General features: G+C 40.9%; 1 protein-coding gene across 4 annotated transcripts in view; it reads left to right on the top strand.

Annotated features, from left to right (window-relative positions):
• Positions 1-14,941, top strand: part of ROBO1 (roundabout guidance receptor 1) — a 1,048,580-nt gene extending 1,033,639 nt beyond the window's left edge. For all 4 annotated transcript variants that reach the window (XM_026652616.2, XM_026652620.2, XM_026652612.2 and 1 more), the window contains 3 exons: positions 9,031-9,339; positions 12,541-12,734; positions 13,901-14,941. In XM_026652616.2, coding sequence (XP_026508401.1) covers positions 9,031-9,339; positions 12,541-12,734; positions 13,901-13,915 — 518 coding nt within the window. In that variant the 3' untranslated portion in view covers positions 13,916-14,941. The remainder of the gene's footprint in view (positions 1-9,030; positions 9,340-12,540; positions 12,735-13,900) is intronic.
• Positions 14,942-21,376: the final 6,435 nt, after the last annotated feature.

Raw genomic sequence — 21,376 nt, 5'->3', positions numbered from 1 at the left:
AGTTACAGTCTTTGGAATTTTCCATACAGATTATGGCATTGACAGTATCAACATATGGTGCCTGATTTTTAAATCCAGCCTCCATTCTTGCTCCCACATTTGATGTAGGCACAAATGGTAGCTAGCTAACTACCAGGTCAATAGCTCAGTGTTATCATTTGCACCCACAATAAATGATGAGGTTATTAAAGCAACATTTCTCACAAGTGGAAAGGTGGCTCTGCCAAATATTGACATGAAAAACAATTGCAAAATGTTTCCGACTCTCCACACTGTAGTTCCATCTGTATTGTTGTGTGTCTCTGCCTTGATGGTACAAAATGTCTAAACTGTGCAACTTCAGAAAGAAAGAAAAATTACAACTAAATACATTTTTGCAACTTCTACAAATTACCCAAAATCCTTTTTTCTATAAAATGATGTTATGATTTGAACATCCAGTTTCTTGTGACATTCCAGGATAAAGCATCTTTGCAATAGGACACAGCATCTGCTTCTACCCTGAGGCATCTGGGGATACTGACCTTAAAACTGAGACTTTTTTTGTGAGATGAAAAGCTTTTATTATGTGTAAGTTATAATTATATAAACATGCACACTGGGGGAAAAAAAACTTCTCCTTTATATATTGTACTAGGGTTTTGTACATGCCTTCACTCAATTATTGTTCATGCATTTTAGAACCTGCATCTGAAAAGAGTTAAGCAGGTGAGGAACTTTACTTACATGAGTAATACCTGGAATTGGGTTGCTCACATGCATAAAATTACTCATGTGCTTCAAACTTTTCAGAAGCAAGGCCTAAGTCTGCAGTTTGGTATGCATATTTGTATGTGCAGTTAAGAAAATCTGGCCTGGTATATTTTAGAGAAAACACATATCACAATCTTTAACTGTCAACTGTTTTTTCCTGAGATACGGTAGTAGATAACTTAGGCTTTATATGTTTAATTTTTTTAAAGACGATTCCTAATAATATTTCATTCATCGTTACTTATGATTGATCTTTTTTATGTTTATTTTCAGTTTCTCCACTTTAGTACAAAACTGGCTTAGTGGATTGATTATTTCCCCAGCAATTGTTTTTCCCGTGATTATTATAGATGCTCTCATTTATATTCTTATTGAAAATTATAATCACCCTTTTCAAAAGGCACATATGGAAGATTTCCCCAGTAGAATATGTTATAAAATGGCATCTGTTAATTGTTTGTCTTAAGTGGGCCACAATACAACACTGATATGCAGACACAAATGAAACAGTTGAGAGCAGCTGACCTTTACCAGGTACCTCTGAATTCCTTTTATTGGTTTGATGTCACTCTGTTATTAATTTTTTTTATTTCTTGCTATGGAGGCCTCCATTTTCTTTTTAATAATGAAACATAACAGTTTGTACTAGAGGAGGTAGATTGAGTTTTGATTTTCTCTGATTTGAGCTGTTAAATAAACACCACAGGAGTGTAATAGTGTTGACCTCTGAAAAGTTTCCTTTTTCCTTTATAAAGGATTCTTCTCAGCAAGGAACACTATGTTATAATGAAGATTTTTATAGTTTCCCTGCAGGGTATGACAAAGCTTGCTCTGAAGAGACTATCACTTTTTCTGTAGTTATTGTTGTATTAATGCAATTTTACAAAAGTTTTTCATAAGGATGTGTTTTCTCTTCCATTATCATGCCTTAATTCTACCTAAATAATCATTTTAATCATTGCCCACTCTAACTTGTAACTGGTTAGGTTTTGGGGGAGAAAAGTTTGTTTAAAATTATATTTCACTGACTGATTTCTGAAATTACCAATGATTTTGTGTAGGGAGTGGGGTTGTTTTGAGATTAGACAAAAGACAGCAAAGCTAACAATCTTCAAAGATCTAAGGGTACCAAGGGACTATTTCTGTTGGATTATCAAGACTAGTTCCTTGATTGGTTGGCAAAAACCATTGTAATTGCTTTTCAGGCAAAATTGCACCGTCTCGGACAGTGGCAGATTAGCCACTGGCCCGATGGGGCCTCTGCCCAACTGGGGGGTCCCCAGAAAAAATCCGCTGCCACCAGTGGATGCTGAGAGCCCCGACGCCGGTCTATGGTAGCAGCCCCTGATCCCGGCAGCAGCCGTGGGATGGTGGAAGCCTGCCCAGCAGCCCCCATTCCCAGCAGAAGCTGCAGTCTGGCAGGGGAAGCCCCCACACTCAACTCACTCTCTGGCAGAAGCGCCAGGCAGGTGGGGCAGGAGATGGCCCAGCGCCCTGACCCTGGTCCCCCGCAGAAGCGCACGGAGTAGCAGGAGAAGCCCCAGCACCCATACTCCTGCTGCAGCCCTGGGACTGGAGGGAGCTCTCACTCCCTGCTGTGGCCCCTGGGGCCATGGTGGGGGGATAGAGCTTCTCCAGTCTTGCAGTTGCATTGGGGGGGGAGCAGAAAGAAGCAAAAGGGGTTGCGGGGCTACAGTGGGGGGGGAAATGGGGGTACCCTGGGTGGAACAAGGGTGGGCCCCAGGGAAAGGGCAGAAAGGGGTGGGGCTGTGGGGGCAGAGCCGCAGGCAGAAGGGGTGGGGAGCGGACCCCCCCACACTTGCTCTGGGCCAGGACCCCACGAAACCTTAATCTGCCTCTTGTCTGGGCTACCAAAAAGACTTTTCTATATTTACAATCCCCTCAGAAAGATAAACCAGATTCCCTGCCATAAGATCACCTTTCTTCTTACCCTTTTGTCTAATAAATGGGCTCTCTCTCATTAAGTAAAAAGACTTTGATGCAGCCACTTACTAGTATATTCCAGTTTCCAGACCATGTGAGAATTCAGGTTATTTGACAGGGTACTCTTTCAGGCTGAGGGAAGAAGTGTCATTTCATAAGACATGTCTAAAAATGGTTGAGAGGTCAGAAGACACCGATGAAGAAGTTTACAAGAGCAGCCCATATTCAAATAATTCCAACTACTTTTCAAATCTGATGCCCACAAAATTCCCAATGTTATGGCAGAGAGAAGAAAAAAGATTGAATTTACAAAGATTCCCCGTTAATACTTGATGCAAATAAGGGGACCAGAGGGAAAGATTTCCCAAAGTGTGAGACTTGCCCCTGGAGGGTGCTTGGAAGATGTATAAATTAAGATGGACAGGTCTTTACCACCAGTGCATGGTGAGGCTGATGGGCATTATTGGTTTCTTTTACCTGAAGTACTCAGTTTTCCAAAGTTAGGAAATGTAGCTTGAGCCACCTTTCTACTCCCTTGATTCCAGGCCAGCTGATGACTGAAATGAACCCGAGCGTAACTTAAAGGAGGTGAAGGACTGCTGTATGTTAGCCCTGCTGCAGTGATTCCACATGGACCACTATGCCAGCTAAGGTTCAAGTAGAGCTTCGTGCACCATTCCACCCTTTTCCTCAGCTATGGCACACCCCTGCAGTGCTGCTGAGAGGGAATCTTCAGCAGCCCCCATAGGACAGCGTTCTGGTTGCTAATGCCAGGAATATATTTCATTATTCCATTTACTTATACTCAGGGCTTAAATTCTCAGAAATTATTCCCAAAGCCTCCCACCCCCTTCAGCTCTGGGCTTCACTGTGGGGTGCCGGAGCTCATGGCTTCCGCCCTCCAGGGCGCGCCAGGGCTCCTGCGGATTTGAAAATATTAACCAGAGCTCTTTCCAGACAGCTGCGGATGAATTTAAGCCCTGCTTATATTCCAGTTTTTACTCATCTTGAACTCATCTCCTTACTTTTGTTGTACCAGTTAAGTCAGTTTTCAGTTCAAATGTGCATCTGCACAAATATACCTTGAATTATCTGAATGTACAGAGGTGATAGCTGAAAAGTGCAGCTGCTCTGAGATTTTGAAAGCTCTCTCCGATCGTTTCAGAGGAAATAGTGAGAATGAATGCATTTCATTGCAAATTGCTGAAGCAGGGATTTTAAAATGTTCAGTGGTCTTCATTCTATAATAGATGCACTGGGGATGAATGCATTACTGACTCAGGACTATCATTTACACCTCTCACATGCACATTTTCTTCACCTGTTTACTTAATGTGTGCCTATGGTTTGTTTCCTGTAGCCTTGTATCTTAGTTACCATATGTGAGCTTTTTAAAATTTTCCTTTACCTTTTATAATACAGTTGTGTGCTATTATAACTGACTGATAGCTTTCCCCTTCTATTTTTAAAAATGTTAAGTATTAATGCGGAACAGAGAAAAATAGCATATATGCACCTTATAAATAATTATTGTTGCCGTGTTGGTATAAATTTGATACTGCAGCACAAGCTAAATGAAAGAGAAAAGTTATAAAACTATTTTCAATGGGCCAGTCTCATTAGTCTTTATGTTAGGTTTTGGGGCTTCAATTGTATGACTGTGCCGAGCATCCGCAATTGCTACCGACTTCTTCAGTACTTTGTTTAGCTGTCAACTATTTTCAAACATCTCTGAAATGTCTTGCAGAAAGCACTTAATGGCTTGAAGAATTTGTGTCATATTTACATAATACATACCTACAAGAAAAAGATCTGATCAAAAATGCAGATGCCACAAAGCTAGGAGGAGTTGGAGGATAGAGCTAAAATTCAGAGGGATCTTGAAAAACTGGAGAACTGGGCTATACACAACAAAATGAAATTCAACAAAGACAAATGTAAAGTGCTACGTTTAGGGAAGAAAAACAAAATGCAACAAATAGAAAATTGGGGACAACTGGCTTGACAGCAGCATTCCTGAGAAGGATCTGGGAGTTGTAGTGGATCACAAACTCAACATGAATTAGCAATGCAATGCTGTTGCAAAAAAAGCAAATGCAATTTTAGGTTGCATTAACAGAGGCATAGCATGCAAGTCATGGGAGGGGATAGGACTGCTTTACTCAGCACTGCTTAGGCCTTAGCTGCAGTTCTGTGTCCAATTTTGGGTTACCAGTGTATAGAAAGGATGTAGAGAAACTGGAAAGGATCAAGAGGAGAGTGACAAAGATGATCAAAGGGATGGAATGCAAGCCATATGAGCAAAGGCTGAAGGAACTGCTGAGTATGCTTAGTTTGGAAAAGAGCAGATGGTGGGGGGGCATGATAGCGGTCTTCAAATACTCGAAAGGATGCCATAAAAAAGATGGAGAAAAGTTGTTCTCTCTTGCCACAGAGAGCAGGACAAGAAGCAATGGGTTCAAACTACGTCATAATAGATTTAGATTAAATCTCAGGAAAAACTTAAGAAAAATAAGAACAGTAGGACAATGGAACAGACTGCCTAGGGCAGTCATGGAATCTCCTTCACAGGAGGTTTTCAAAAGGAGGTTGGACAGCCACCTGTCTTGGATGGTTTAGAAACAACAAACCCTGCATCTTGGCACGGGGTTAGACTGGACGACCATTGTGGTCCCTTCTAACCCTATGGTTCTATAATGCAACCTACTCAAATAGTACCGAAAGCCCTTTTTAATGCAAAACCTGTTTTACATACCCGTGTCTTTCAGGTTAGCATCATGTTTCCTTGTATGAATTAATTGTATATATGCTGTGTGTAGCCTGTTGGATAGTTTAGGTTAAGAAATAAGTAGAAATTAGGTTTGGGGCTTAAGTTAGCCTAATTGTCCAGGAGTATGGAAAATTGAAGTTGCTAATATAAGAAAGTCTGAGATAAGTTGGAGTCAGTAAAGTGGGAAAATTAAAGTTAGCGAAGACATGACCCAAGGTTATGTTGCTGTTATATTTTGGTTATAACTGGTTTGAGCAAGGTTTTTAATGAGTGTTTTTGAAGATTGTGAATGTTTGATTAAAATACTATCTATATTGATAGCCTGGGAAGGACATTAGTGCAGATGTTTATTTAAATAAAGTGTAATGTAAAGAACGAATAAGGAAGGGGTGGAAATATAATTATGGTAAGGTGCAGTTTAATGTTAATTAGTATTATAATAGATTAGAAAAGGAGTAGCCTTGGTAAATTGCAGAAGAGTTCTAATTAACATCAGAAGGGTACAGTTAGGTTCCACAATTATAAGGCTGTACTTCATTCTATTGTTCGTGGACTGATCATCCTTTAATACACTATTTCATCTTTGAGTGTAAGTATAATTGTCGTGTAAGAGATAATTGTATGCCTATTTGCTAAACTAATCATTTTTTTCTTTTGAATAAAGTTTAATTGTATCATTCAAAGTATCATCTAGCAGTCCTCTACTAAATAAATTTTCTGTAACCGACCTAGAGTCTTGAACCTAAAAACTAAGTTGGTTTGTTTGCACCCTTATATTTATATTGATATTAATTGGGAACATTTCAACATAAGGAGGTTGCAAAAGGTTACATATGGCGGGCCCACAAAGCCTGGGACTGAATATATTTCCTTTACTAGACGTTGGGTGAGCCATCCTATAATTCTGAAAAATAACAGAACGATTAGTACTTGGCTACACCCAAAGGGTAATCGATATCAGCAACGTTTCTCTTATAATAGCCGTATCCCTCCTGAAGAACTGAGTACATTTCAGGTCCTGAACAACTATAGCAAAAGCCTGCTCTTCTCTTGGATGGACCTCAACAAGGAAAATAAATATCCACAAGGAGCAGGGCCGGCTCTGGCTTTTTTGCCGCCCCAAGCAAAAAAAAAAAAAAAAAACCGGGGGGGCGGCCGGGGGGGGGGGGGGGGGGAAAAAAAAGCTAGGGTGCAGGGGGACTCCCTGTGCTGCAGACGTGCTCCGGCTGGGAGGGAGAGGGAGCGGGGGGAGAGAGAGAAGGGGGGCGGCCAGGGCTTCAGCGGGGTGATCGCCATGCGACCCCGACCGTTGCGCCGCCTGCCAGGAGGGCTCTGCGCCGCTCCGGTCGGCGGGGAGGGAAGGATGCGGCTGCCCTGCCGGGCTTGCTACAGACCTGGCCCTGCTGGGGCAGACAGAGCGCGCAGCCCGCTCCCAGTACGGCGCTCCCCTCCTCTGCGCCACCGCCCCCTACAGGGCGGCCGGATCAGCGGGGGGGGGGGAGAAAGCGGCCGTGCCGCCCTAGGATTGGGCGGAATACCGCCCCGTAGAATCTGCCGCCCCAAGCACGAGCTTGCTCGGCTGGTGCCTGGAGCTGGCCCTGACAAGGAGCATATCCAAACTTTTAAACATTGGGTGATGACAGTCAGGCTCCTAAATCCACGATTGGGAACCAAAATAAAAGTGGACTGATTTTCAGAGGTGGCAAGCACTTCTAGCTCCCACTAAAATCAATAGGATTTGTGGAAGCTCAGAATGTTTAGGGGGATGTGGTGTGCATGGACTTCGGACTCTATTATTAAATAGCAACTACTGAACATTTTGGCCTGTGTTATTTTCATAAAATCTAATGACATTACCAATATTCATTACAATAATTCAACATGGAACTCCCTCAGAAGCTATAAGGTCTCTTTTAGAAGTCAATAATTTAGCAAATTTAGTCTCTTTTTCTGAGAGATGTCTGCTATTACATCACATTCACAGTTATTGTTTCCACAGAAAATGTAGTTCAGCCCCTTGGAATGTAAGTATTATTTTATACTAGCATACAGTCAAGAGCAGTGATTGTAATACTTTGCTATGCGTGAAATATATATGAGAGCAATAGTATTGTTAATCTGAAAGTGAGTTTGTGAATGAGGGTTTGAATGTGTTGGTAGGATAGGGTATCACAATGATAGCAGGGTTAATGTTGGAGATGGGGACTCTTATGGGTGAGTGTTGCCTTTATTTACTATTTTGCTTTGCTCACAATATTCTGATTTTTTTCAACTTTCACATGCTCTCTATTGCTGCCTTCCATTTTGCAGATTTTCCCTTATTCAGAATGGCCACCCATTACTTTTAAAAGGGCTGAAATAAGGCAAATTGGCAACTATGTTAACAGTGTCTACATGTGAAAGTGAGACTGCCCCTGGCACTTTTCTACACAAACATTTAGTTTGCAGCAAGCTGGAGTGTGAATTATCTTGCTATATAGTAACTGTTCACATGGACCCTGCTGATGTGTATTAACAATTTATTAATGCACTTTGATTGGTCTCATTTCAAAGAGGACTCAATTAAAGTTCATTAACAAACTGTTAATGCACATCAGCAGGGTCTATGTGAATTGTTACTCCATGACAGGCTATTGCAAAGTAGACTCACACCCCAACATGCCATGAACTAATTGTTTGTGTAGACAAGCCCCTACTAAAGGTGGCCACCATCACTCATTGTTTTCCATGGGATTGAAGCCAAGCTACCATCAAGGAAAATGGCTGCAGTTCTATGGTTAGGGAGCCTTATAGAAAAGTGTGAGGAGACAGGAGAAGATAAGAAGCAGAAGAGAGACTGAGAAGGGGTAGAACTTAGAAGGAGATGCGGAGATAGGCGGGAGGAAACTGGGAAGGGGAGCTGTATGGAGATGTGGGAGCAAGGCGGACTCAGAGTGATGCTGAGGATTGTGGAGCAGGAGGATGCAGAGGGGGAGTTGGAGAAGACTGAAGGGAAGACAGGGATATGGGGCTGCACTGAAAACTGAAAAGGAGAGAAGTATGGTGTGCAAGAGGGAGGCTGACGAGTTCAGGGACTACGAGGGTGAAGAGAAATGGGGGCACAGTGGACAGTGATAAAGAAGCCAAAGGAGAGGAATGAGAATGAGCTCTCTCACCCCAGGGGTAGGAAAGAATAGATGAAGCCCCTCTCTGAGCAGCCAGTTGGGAAGCCTGCATTTTTGCTACATTTAGCGTTGAATTTAGAACTGGAAATTATCACAGGGTGGCCGCTTCCTCCTACAGACTCAAAAAGCAGAAGGCAAAATTTTAACACAATAAATGTGTTGTTTTTTAAATAATGATTTCTAAGTTCATCTTGTGATTGGACGGGGAAAGTCTAACTCTTGATGGTTTAATGCTTGGATTGGCTGTACACTTGAGAAGCCTTAATTCTAAATTAATGATTTTCTTTTGTAAGGAAATTGACATAAAAATATAATGAGTTACCACAATGGAAGTAAAATATTATTCCTTAATTTTGTTAATGCCTGATGTCATTTATTTTATTTTTTTTTACTTTGTAGACCTGCCACCCCCTCCACTGCCACCTCCTGCTATTAAATCTCCTACCGCCCAGTCCAAGTCACAGCTGGAGGTGCGGCCTGTCATGTTGCCAAAACTCGCCTCTATAGAACCGAGAACAGACAGGTCCACAGAAAGAAAAGGAGCAAGCTACAAAGGGAGGGAAGGGGCAGATGGCAGACAGCATTCTGATGTGCGGACAAATTCGGGAGAGCGCAGAGAATTGCAGGAACAGCAAAATGATGGGAAACTGCGAGGAAACAAAGCACCAAAGCGAGAAGGCACACCAGCAAAAACTCATCTTCTCCAAGGTGATTTTGGCATGCATTGAGTTTAATTAAATATATACCGTAGCTAAGCAGGAGGATCTGGTCCACAGATCTCCCGATCAAATTCACAGCAGGCTTGAGAAGTTAGGCCTGGTCTACACTATATAGGTGCTGGAACTGGGGGTGCTGCCACACCCCCTGACTTGAAGTGGTTTCCATCATATGCAGCGTTTACAGTTTGGTTTAATGGCTCTCAGCACCCCCACTATACAAATTGTTCTAGCACCCATGCTACACTACGGGGTTAGGTTGACGTAGCTTGCCTTGCATCTATCTATCTGTGGAAGTGTCTTCATTTAAATGTGGCTCCTGCTGACATAAGTGCCTCTCTATGCCAATGTTGTAACACCACTTCCCTGCATGGCATAGAGTCATGGTTGACATAATTAGGCTTATGCAGTATCAGTGTAGACATTCTGTTGCTTACGTTGACTGTTACTGGCTATCAGGAGCCGTCCTACAATGCCCCACACTGACAGTACGATCAGTACAAGTGCTCCTGGTGAGGATGTGCACTGGAGACACAAGGAGCTACGCGTGCATACACAAGCAATTTAATAAGTGTGGTGGCTGAATATAGATGCAAAAAACCCTTCACTTTTCTCGGTGATTACTGTGGTTAATGTTGGAGGGTGGAAGGCCCTGGTTACTGGGCCACCATCTCTCCGTCTGGAGTGGGGAACCAGGTGCTTCCAAAATGTGTGTGAAAAAGTCAGTAAAGCAAAAACAAAACACACATACCCCCGCAAAAAACCCAACCTTTCCCTTCCCCTTCCTCCCCCCCAAATAATGACTTTTGTAAAACTTGGGAAACTTTCGATAAAAATAAATAAAACTGAAAATGAAAGGCCTTAAATTATACTGCATTACAAAATGAAAACAGATTGCATTGCTGTGCATCAAGTAGGCAATATTGTGAACTCAATCTTGTGAAAATAATACATGCCTTTCACTAGGTAATGCATACCTTACATATTGCAGCCACACCTGGAGAGACATTCTTGGAGTGCCTTATGGACATTTGTCACTTGTATGATCTCCTCCTGCCTCTGCCCCAGGTTATTAAGGGAGTTCAGTGAGGCTCAGGTAACCCAGATATTTAGCAATAGTACTGGTGAATTGAAGGTTGACTCATTTTTACCTCACATTTATAAAGGAAAAAGGTGCAACCCAGATTTCAAAGACCACTTAGTCTTGCTTCAGTCCCTTTTAAAAAGTAGAACACTATAATGAAGATTAGACCAATAGAATGGGTTAGAGATGCACAGGTTACAAATAGTAACCATAGTGATGTTACAAAAAATGGATCATGCTAGACCAACCTAATCTCTTATTTTATGGAGGTCAGTAAGGCTATCGATAAAGGGAGTTCATATGACAGTATCTGTCTTGCCCTCAGTAAAGCTTTGGGCAAAGTATCAAGCAAATGCTTGATTCTTCCTTAGACTAGCTAGCCTGGATACAAAACAGGGGGCTAGAAATTGGACAGTCAATTGGTTAAATGGGCCCATAAGCAAGAGGTCACTGTAAGTGGCAGTGGGTCACAATAAAGAGAAGTCGTTAGAGGGTTACTTCAGGGGTTGGTTCTGGGGCTGTTGCTTTTCCATTTATGTATTAATGGCTTAGAGCAGGTGGCAAAATTTGCTGATGACAGTAAAATTGGAAACAATGTTAATATTTAAGGGGCATCTCACCTTCAGAAACAGTTAAAAACGTTAGGGCAGATGTCTGTGTGTTGATGTATAGATATGCACTTGAGCTCTAAAATCATGAGGCAGCCTGCATGTGACTGGGTAACGAAATGAAATTTACTGACAATAAAAGGAATGGAAGCATTCAAGTTTGCAGTATCTATTACTGATTCTAATTATTATTTACTTAATAAAAATACTTAGCTCTGGTGTACTGCTTTTCATCCATATATCTCAAAGCAAAACCAAAAATGAGGGCCAAGGAATTTTAAGGCCAAAGTTTTCCAAAGTGTCAGCTGATTTTGGGTGTGTCTGTTTTTCTGTGCCCAACTTGAAACCAACCCAAAGGACCTGATTTTCAGAGGTGCTTAGCAGCTGCACATCCTGTTGACTGTAGTGTAAGCCTACTGCACTGGTTCCCAAAGTTTTTACTAAGGCAACCCACTCTCTGCGTTTTTCTTTTTTTGCAAGCCACCATTACACAGATGTACCCTCCACCCCAGCAGAGGGGAAGGGAGGACACAGTGTGTGAGCAGAAGAGGTTGGAGAGACAGTCTGCCCCACAATCACCCAATAGCAGAGGCTCCTGTCCCATGGGGCTGGGATCAACTCTCTGCTCCAGGCGTTGTGACCTAGTGCCTGGGGTCACAGGCTTGTAGTGAAACCCTGTGCACCCGGTTACAATGCCCAGAGCGGGGAGCTAGGCCCAGTCCTGCAGGGTGAGTGCAAGGCAGTCCCACTGTCCAACTCTCGTAGCCTCCCATCCTCATCAGGCCAGGAGAAGTGTATGTTTGCCTGGGCCAGGGCCCAATAATGGGTTAATCTGACCCTGGGCATGGTGACTCCTCTAGCGCCTTTCCACAATCCACTGGTGGGACAGAACACACCATTTGGGAAACAATGGTCTAGTGGATATGGAGACAGGAGACCTGAAGTGCATTACTGAGTCTGCTACTGTTTGTAAGATCCTGGCCAAGTGACATAGGCCCAGATTTACAGAAGTTTCCACTAAATTTGAGTGCCTACATTTTTGAATGTTCAGCTTGAGATATGCTGGGCCTGATTTTCAGAGGTGCTGAGCATCCACAACTCCAGTAGAGATCAAGGATGAATTGTCCCCTCCACCTCCAAGGTCATACCTGACAAATTTACTGCGAAGGTTTTCTTTATTTCTCCATTTTCTGCTGGAATATAGAGCAGGGATCATAAGTTTCATGTCATAAGTGGACATGAATCATGGATCACTCTTTCAGTTGCTTCTTTCTCTTCATTTCCATATTTCTAACCACACTATTCCCTTTTCTTCAATAACATTTTTTACTCTGTTATGGAAACAATTGTGAAGCAGTTCATACTGCTATCAGCCATCATTCTAAAACTCTGGGTGGCCATTTGAAAATTGCACACATCAAGTATGTATGCAGACTTTGCAGATGCACATTATATCAAAGTATATAAATGTATATAACAATGTATATATTTCATTACACAGAGGACATCTTACCATATTGTAGGCCTACGTTTCCAACATCAAATAATCCAAGAGATCCCAGTTCCTCCAGCTCTATGTCATCAAGAGGATCGGGAGGTAGACAAAGGGCAGATCAAACCAATATAGGCCGAAGAAATGCTGCAGAAATGCAAATACTGGGAGCATATGAACAAGGAGAAGAAGAAGAATTAGAGGTAACTGCAATGGCACTAATAGCAATGCATAGGATAGACCCTTGTCACTGGCAAATGATTTGCGGACCTAGATAGATAGCAAGGGGAAAGCACATTTCAAAAGTGGAAATATTTAACCTAGGAAAATTATTTTAGTTATTTTAATTGTTCATTAAACATAAGCACATAAGAATGGCCATACTGGTCAGACCAATGGTCCATCTAGCCCAGTATCCTGTCTTCTGCCAATGCCAGATGCTTCAGAGGGAATGAACAGAACAGGGCAATCATCAAGTGATCCATCCCGTCTTGTCAAGTCGCAGCATCTGGCAGTAAGAGACTCAGGGACACCCGGATCATGGGGTTGCTTCCCTGACTATCTTGACTAATAGCCATTGATGGACCTATCCTCCATGAACTTATCTAGTTCTTTTTTTAAACCCATTTATAGTTATGGCCTTCACAACATCCCTTGGCAATGAGTTCCACAGACTGGCTGTGTGTTGTGTGAAGAAGTACTTCTTTTTGTTTGTTTTAAATGTGCTGCCTATTCATTTCATTGGATGACCCCTGGTTCTTATGTTTTGTGAAGGGGTAAATAGCACTTAGTTTCTTCACACCATTCATGATTGTATAGACCTCTATCATGCTCCCCCTTTGTTGTCTCTTTTCAAAGCTGAACAGTCCCAGTCTTTTTAATCTCTCTTCATTTGGAAGCTGTTCCATACCCTTAATCATTTTTGTTTCTCTTCTCTATACCTTGTTGTTATTCCCAGACAAAAGCTATGTTAAAATAGAGATATGGTTGAGAATACATATAAGGATGTTGTGATTATTCACAAAACCAAGCATTATAAGCACAGGAAATTCAAAATAAAGGTTAAATTTAAAATAATACAAACATGTTCAGATATAGAAATACAGAGTTAGGGCACCCAAAACAACCTTAACTCTACCCTCTCATGACATATCTTAGAGTCTGTTGTGCTAGATTAGACTAAATAGATATTTAAAGATATTTTGTTGTCATCCTCTAGTGTCAACCAAATTCATCCTTTGTCTTAAAATTCATGCACAATAGCATGGTTATATGTTATTTGTGAATAAAAATCTCTAAGGCTAGAATGAAAATACTTTAAACAATAAAAGCAAGCTAACCCCTAGCCAATTATTTTTATTTCTTACAGGAAACCGAAAGCTGAAGAGGATGAGAGATGTACTGTAACAGGCTTTGAAATCTAATCAGAAAAATATCACTTAAGATGCCTCGAGTCTGATGATGTTTGACGCCAGAAATAATGTTCAGTGCAATCAGAGTGTACAAACTTCCATTTTTATTCATGCCATCAGAACGCTAGTCTTTTTTACTATTTCTTTTTAACCCCTTTTCATTATGAACAGCCCCTGACTATTGCATAACGCTAAGTGTATCACCTTCTTTCTGCCCAGAAGGCAGGTAACCTGCTCTTCCTGGTGTGGATGCCAGCTGGCACTTCAGGATTTGGACAGAAGAGGGTGCCAAAACCTGGGATTCCTAGTTTTCACCCTGCAGGCGGCACCAAGCCAATTGATACAGCACCGAGTCAGTTGATAATCGTCCATGTAATACAGCATTGATTAAAAATGCTAAGTTGCATAAAGTGAAATTTATGCAAAGGGTTCTTCTAATGTAGTGGCTTTACTATAGCCTGCAGTTAGTGCAAAGGGGAACTTGCATTTTCAAAATGGACTGTTCCTTTTATTTCCTGCCAGTTTCTCAATTACCCTTTGCAGCAGCAAAAGAATTACTTTTTAAAATGCAACTAGAAGCAATTTGGGGTGGGGTGGCTCATATTGTAAATATATACTCATTTTAAAGCCCCTGTGGTACTTTAATTTGTCTTCCCCATTTTCATCATTCAAGTACATTCTTATTGAAAATGTCCTTTGGGATAGGCAGGAGCCAAGCCAGTAGGAACTCTGGTGGTCTAGTCATGGCATGAATAAGTCTATTAGAAACTTGTTCTAATTTTCAACTTAAATGATACATAAAAATAAGCAAGGAAAATAATGGACATTTTTAATAATAATTGGATAAGGACATCGTTATTGTGACTGGCCCAAATCTCAGACCTCTACTTGTAGTATCAATTCACCTTAAAGAAGTGCCACTTAAAGACGTTTTGTTTGATCTTGGGGTTTGTTTTGTTTTGTTTTGTAATGCACTGCTTTTTTTTTTTTTTTTTTTTGTTTTTTTTTTTTTTTTATTGTATTTTTTTTTTTTTTTTTTTTTTTGGTTTTAAAAGCACAATCACTAAACTTTATTTGTAAACCATTGTAACTATTAACCTTTTTTGTCTTATTGAAAAATGTTAAAAAGCATTTGTTTGGGACTTGTTTTCATCTTTTTGTTAATGCTTTATGTTTGTATTTGGAATATTTGAATGATGACAGATGGTAAAGTAACATACCTACACGTGGGCCATAAACAGAACACTTCTCACTTTTCCTGGACTTGTGGAACATTCTCAAGTTTACTGTGGCCTATCTCAACATTGGATTTTTCATAAAAGCTGAAATAGAGGCATTAGTTGTGTTGAATTTTGCCAAATGATGTCCTCTCTCTGTAGATTTTATTATCTTTTCTGTAATTATATGATTTCTTTGTCATTGGTGCTAATGGAAAATTGTGTGTTTGTTTATGGACAGCTATCAGGACTAGCCCCAATGGGAAAAAAAAAAAGAGTGTTTTGGTGTTTACTGAGGACTGAAATTTTTCATTTAGCTAATTTTTTAAAAAATGGTTACATAGAAAGGATGTGCAGTACTAAGGGAACAATCCATGTGATTAATGTTTTCATTATGCTCATGTAAGAAACCTCATATTTTAGCCATAATTTTGCATACTGAGGATCCAATAATCAGAAAAGTAATTTTTGTCACATTATTTATTAAAAATGTTCTCAAATACAGCATCTTATCTTGTAAGGTTTCTTGTTTTACTCAAAACTCATTTTTAGAGTCTGATTATGATATGATTTATATCAATATACTTGATTATTCCACTGAAGGCAACAGGATCAGGCCCTTAGACTTTTGCATAATAAGTTCTGATAATCATAAAGACAGAAATACTGGGTGCTTCGTGAATATTTTAGCAGCTCTAATGGGGTAAACCATCACATCTCTGAAAGCATGCTAACTTCCAAAATGAGCTGAAGACAGAAGTCCAGTCCCTAACCCATGCACATATAACACTGTAGACCAGAGAGGTGACACATTTGTTGGGGGAGAAAATGGGTGTAAGAGATTCCAAATTCAATGCTAGGGAATTTCTTTGCTAATCTACTTCCCAGCCTTGCCAAGGAATTTGTTTGCTGGAATTCATTCATTTGTTAGGGACTGCACATAGTATAGGGGTGTCTGAGTGCAAACTGCTACCCCCTTCACTCTGAGGGTACGTCTACATTTGAGCTGGGAGGTGTGGTTTCCAACTCGTGTAGACATACATGCACTAGCTCTGCTTAAATTAGTGCACTAAAAATAGTATCCAGGGTAGCACAGGCAGTGGCTCAAGCTAGCTGCCCAAGTGCATAGCCAGGGGTCCAGACGGGTATGTACTCAGGCAGCTAGCCTTAGCTGCTCCCTGTGCCACCCCGGCCACACTACCATTGTTAGCATGCTGGCTTGAGCAGCACTAGCACAGGGAATTACACCTCCCAGCTCAAATGTAGACATACCCTGAGTCATCCCTGTGCTATTGTGATGTCTACAAAATCCTGTCTGTGGATCATAGTTGGACAGTAATTGAGCTGTGACCATCCTTTTTCCTCGTCTTTCCTTTTTCTGCTCCTTTACTCTGATTACCCCATTCTTGCCATTCCCCACCCTGCCTCCTCTACCTCAATTTAAAAATATGAAAAATCAAAACCAAAAAAACCTGTAACTAATTAAAGGTATGCCAATTCTCCACCATATCCATTGTCTTGTATGGTATCTCCCTGTCTCTTAAAATTCGCCCCTCCCCCCAAAAAATTTATCCAAGTGGAATAAAGAATCATATTCTCTACACACAACACCATCAAAATCCTGCTAGCTTGAAGTCAACCACCAGCTGAAGTTCTGGCCCCAAATGTGTAAGTGAGGTAGGAAAACTTTCCCCATTTAATTACTTTGGTTAGCAATAGCTAAACTAATTTAGCCATTGTCCATAAAAAATGTCATTTGTTGTTTTATATGGTCACATCTAGAAGCAATATAATGGTATGGTAAGATTTTTTTGATTAGTTTAAAGGCAAAAACAATGTAAATGCAAAGATTTCTTCTGTCTGCACTGCTTTTCCAATACCATTATGGGCTTCAGTAACATTAAAATGCACAAAACAGTGAAATGAAGAGATGTATATTGCAATCTGAGTTTCAAAAATGGTTACTGCTGTTGATCCATGTTGAAAGATAATTGATCTCATCTTTCAGAATTCATATGTACTAAAACAAGGTCACCCTTGCATTGCTAACATAAATTAACAATTGTTCATTGGCTGGGAAGTCAGCATAGCAGGAAAAAAAACACTCTTCAAAGGTTTTGAAATATTTCCTTGTGTTCCAAATTAATTCCCAATAAGAAGAAATAGTGCATAAATGTCAGAAAAAAATCCTTAATGATAGTATTTAGAGTGAATGCCTTATATATAGAAGTTTGACTAACCCTAAGGTGTTTTCTATGAAATTCTGTAATGAGAATAAAATGTCAAATTATCAGATAAAAATAATATTCCAATGGAGACTTGAATGTGATATGAAAAATTGTCTAAAACGCTGATGCTATCATAAGAATTTTAAAAGGTGCATTGCTACAATGTTTAGCCTCAGATTTCTATTCATTTTCCCATGACTGCTCATTTCTGAATATATTTAACTATTAGAAAAATAAGGGAGGGTGTACTAAAGCAATAGCACATAAACATGGTTCTTAGAGCGAATCCCTTACATGTATTTGAAAAAGGTTTTATTCCACTCCTGAGTTAATTGTACCAGGTGATTTTAGACTGTTAATGAAATCTAAAATTATGCATTTCTTTATCAAATGTAAATATATTCGCACTGTTTAGAACCTTGACTCTTTTATTTTCCATCAACCACAATTTAAGTGATAAAATAGCTAACTAGTTAATTGAAACTTTACTGTCAAAATAGTAGTGGCATGAATTTCTTCATTATTTATTTGTTTAAATTAAGCACAGGAAGATATTTTACATGAAGTGCTGGCATCACAATTTTCTACCACCAAATACAATGCCATAAGTTGCCATGAATAAAGTAAAAGGGGATTGAGATTTTACATAGCAAGCAGAATGCCAAGATTTCAGAATTCAAGACTATTCTTAACTTAAAAGTACAAAGTTTATTTTCTGGTGTAGTGAACTACTCAAATCTCAGTCCAGGATCACTGTGCTAATAAACCAGTGCAGTTATATTAATGTAGTCAATGTCAGCATTGAATTCTCAGTTGTGAACTCATGAATTGTTTTGGGAGAACTGAGATAATGAGTGTAATACATGGAGGGCAACAGAGAATAGCAGATAGGATATGGCTTAGGGAAGGTTGGAGATGAAAGTACTCTCATTTAACAGGATCTGTACACATAGCATCACCATCACCTCGGGCTGCCAAGAGAGTTGCATATCGTCAGTTTTATAATCACCTAAGAAAAATAAACTTCCTATTCTGAACAATTTAAAAAAGATTCTAGTAGCAGGAAAAAACATCTTGCTATTGTTTATGCCAGTGGTTTACACGTGCAAACCTTTTGTTTGTTGCCTACAAATTCTAATGCATATCTGCACAGAGGTGTTTGATTTGTTTGAGTATGTATGCAGACTAAGGTTGCCAGGTGTCCGGTTTTCCACCAGAACAGGTTGAAAAGGGACCCTGGCGGCTCTGGTCAGCACTGCTGACCGGACCATTAAAAGTCCAGTTGGCACGGGGCTGGCAGGCTCCCTACCCAGCTCCATGCGGTTCCCTGGAAGTGGCGATGTGTCCTTTCCCAGTGAAAATGAGCGAGTGAGTGAGGGTAGGGGTGAGCAAGCAACAGAGGGAGGGGGAATGGAGTGAGCGGGGGCGGGGCCTCAGGGAAGAGGCTGGACAGGAGGCGGGACAAGGTTATGCTCAGGCCACATCCAAAATTCATTCCTAAGGTAACCTCCCCTTTTCACATGAACCAATTGATTCATTTTCCAACCTTCTACCCCAAGCCTCAGTGACACAAAAGGGAAGCTATATTACACACTCTAGATGTAAGGAGAGCCCCAGTCTTCTACCTGGACAGGATGAAGGATTTCACGAAGTCCCTTAGACTTTTCCTCTCCATAGTGGAAAGAGCCAAGGGCTGAGCAATATCAGCCCAAAGACTCTTCAGGTGGGTCTCAAACTGCATCAGACAATGTTACCAAGTTCACACTAGCACCCCTCCAGATACTGTTCATACACACTTCCCGATCTCCTCATCTGTCGCCTTCTTCAAGAATGTCCCTCTCTCAGAGATCTGTAGAGTGGCGACATGGGCATCAGTCCACACTTTCGCAGAACATTATGTAGTCACTGGGGACTCTGCTCCGATGCAATCTTTGGCTCCACAGTACTTTCAGCTGTAACTGACCCGACCCCAAAGCCCCGCCTGTCCAGTGGGGATGCTGTTTGGGAGTCACCTACAGTGGAACACCCATATGGACACTACTTGAAGAAGAAGTTACTCACCTTGTGCAGTAACAATGTTTCTTCAAGATGTGTGTCCCTATGGCTGCTCCACAACCTGCCCTCCTTCCCTCTACTTTGGAGCTCCTGTCAATGACTCTGTGGTACAGAAGGAACTGAGGGGGGTTAGCCCAAGCACTGACTAGCTTCATGGGAGGGCACGAGGAGAGACAGCACATGTGCAGGCCTAATGGACACTGCTACTGAAGTTCTCTGATCAGCAGTGCAGGGATGCAAGCGCTCCTATAGTTGAGCACCTATAGGGGGACACATCTCGAAGAACCGTTGCTGCTGCACAAGGTGAGTAACATCTTATGTAATGTTCAGTCTCACCATGGACTTCATCTTCCATTATAAGAAGGGTCTTTCACCTATTTCAAAAAATTAGTTTTTTTATAAAAATGCATGAGATTGGACATTACCTAACTAAAATAACGGGAATGACTGGTAGGTCCTTAAAATTGCTGATGACTATGCCCCCATGGCTACAATCTTTACTCATTTTTTTCCCCCAAAACCCAGTCTTTACGATCGCAAACTCCAGGCCCAGAAGATGTTTATTATCCATGCAAATGTAGTAACACAGGCCTACAAAGATTGATTACCCTGCTTCTGAAACAATGTATTTCTAAACAAATTCTCCTGAGTCACTGTGTGTCGGCTACCAGAGACCATTTAAAATATTGTTTAAAAGATAGAGGAAAATGAGATTCAAGATGACACTATACCTACAGGGTCTCCTTATATTCTATGATGACATGACACAGATGAGAAAAACAATTACAGACTTAGGTGCAGAAACATGAGAGAGAGAGAGAGTGTAAGGAACTAATATACCATTTTATGAAAATCTGGGGAACAGAGTGGGAGAAGGGTGAAACCGATCAGAGTATTAAAAGGGGAAATTAAGAACAATTAATGGATCAGAGAACAAGTAAATAAGACTGAAATCCTAGCCCCATTGAAAATGGCAAAACTCCCATTGATTCCAAGAGTTAATTACCTCTCTAATACTGGTCACCAAAATAGACATCACTGTAGGATAAATACTGCCAAAGTGAACTGAATCCTTGTTGCATGCATCTATTGCCCTATCTCTTTCTTAAACAAACATCATCAAATGGGCTGTTTTCAGTTGGCAGTAGTGGAAGGTGGGATTTTAATTCACCATGCCACTCAGTATTCTTGTCACATCAGAAAATAAAGATTGAGTTTACTCAGCACTAGTCTCTATATATGACATGAAAGTGGAACCAATTGTTTTTAAGATTCTTTTGGAGCATGACAATCAAAGTCATGATGATAATTGTATTTATTGAATTATTTTTCAGATCTAAGATGTTTTTAGCAACAGCAGCATCATGAAATATTAAATAAATATATTTTGTATTGACTTGTATTGTCTGGTTTCCTACCAATTTTAAAACAGATACTTACGTTACGAAGTCAGCAGCAAAGAGCTTCACTGTTTCAGGAAGCCCATTCAAGCTTGCGAGAAGAATAGAAAATAGGAGGACAAAAAAAAAAAAAAAAACATTTCAACAACCAGTAAGCCTGGGCTGCTGGTGGCGCACTGACCCAGGGGTTCCCCTGGGCTACCGGTGGCACGCTGACCCGGGGAACCCCTGGGCTGCTGGCGGCGCCCTCTCCCTCCCAGCGCAGCGGCCGCTGTAAAAAAATAAAATAAAAATTGGGGGCTCCGCTTTTTGGCACCCCTAAATCTTGGCACCCTAGGCAACCACCTAGTTGGCCTAAATGGTAGCAACGGCCCTGATTCCAAGCATATTGGGGACAGCCTCTACCTGATGCATGTAATCAATACAAGAGTTCCAAATGGCTTTAATTATGCCCCTTCTGTTCCTCAAGCTAAATACACTCTTACAGAGTGCATCTGGGAGAGACATGCAAACCGTACTGCTTCTGTCAGAGT

This window comes from Terrapene carolina, unplaced genomic scaffold, assembly GCF_002925995.2.
Source record: "Terrapene carolina triunguis isolate 2854851 unplaced genomic scaffold, T_m_triunguis-2.0 Scaffold38, whole genome shotgun sequence".
Lineage (NCBI taxonomy): Eukaryota > Metazoa > Chordata > Testudines > Emydidae > Terrapene > Terrapene triunguis.
Note: the sequence above shows the minus strand (reverse complement) of the source record. Positions and strands in the feature narration are given on the sequence as shown.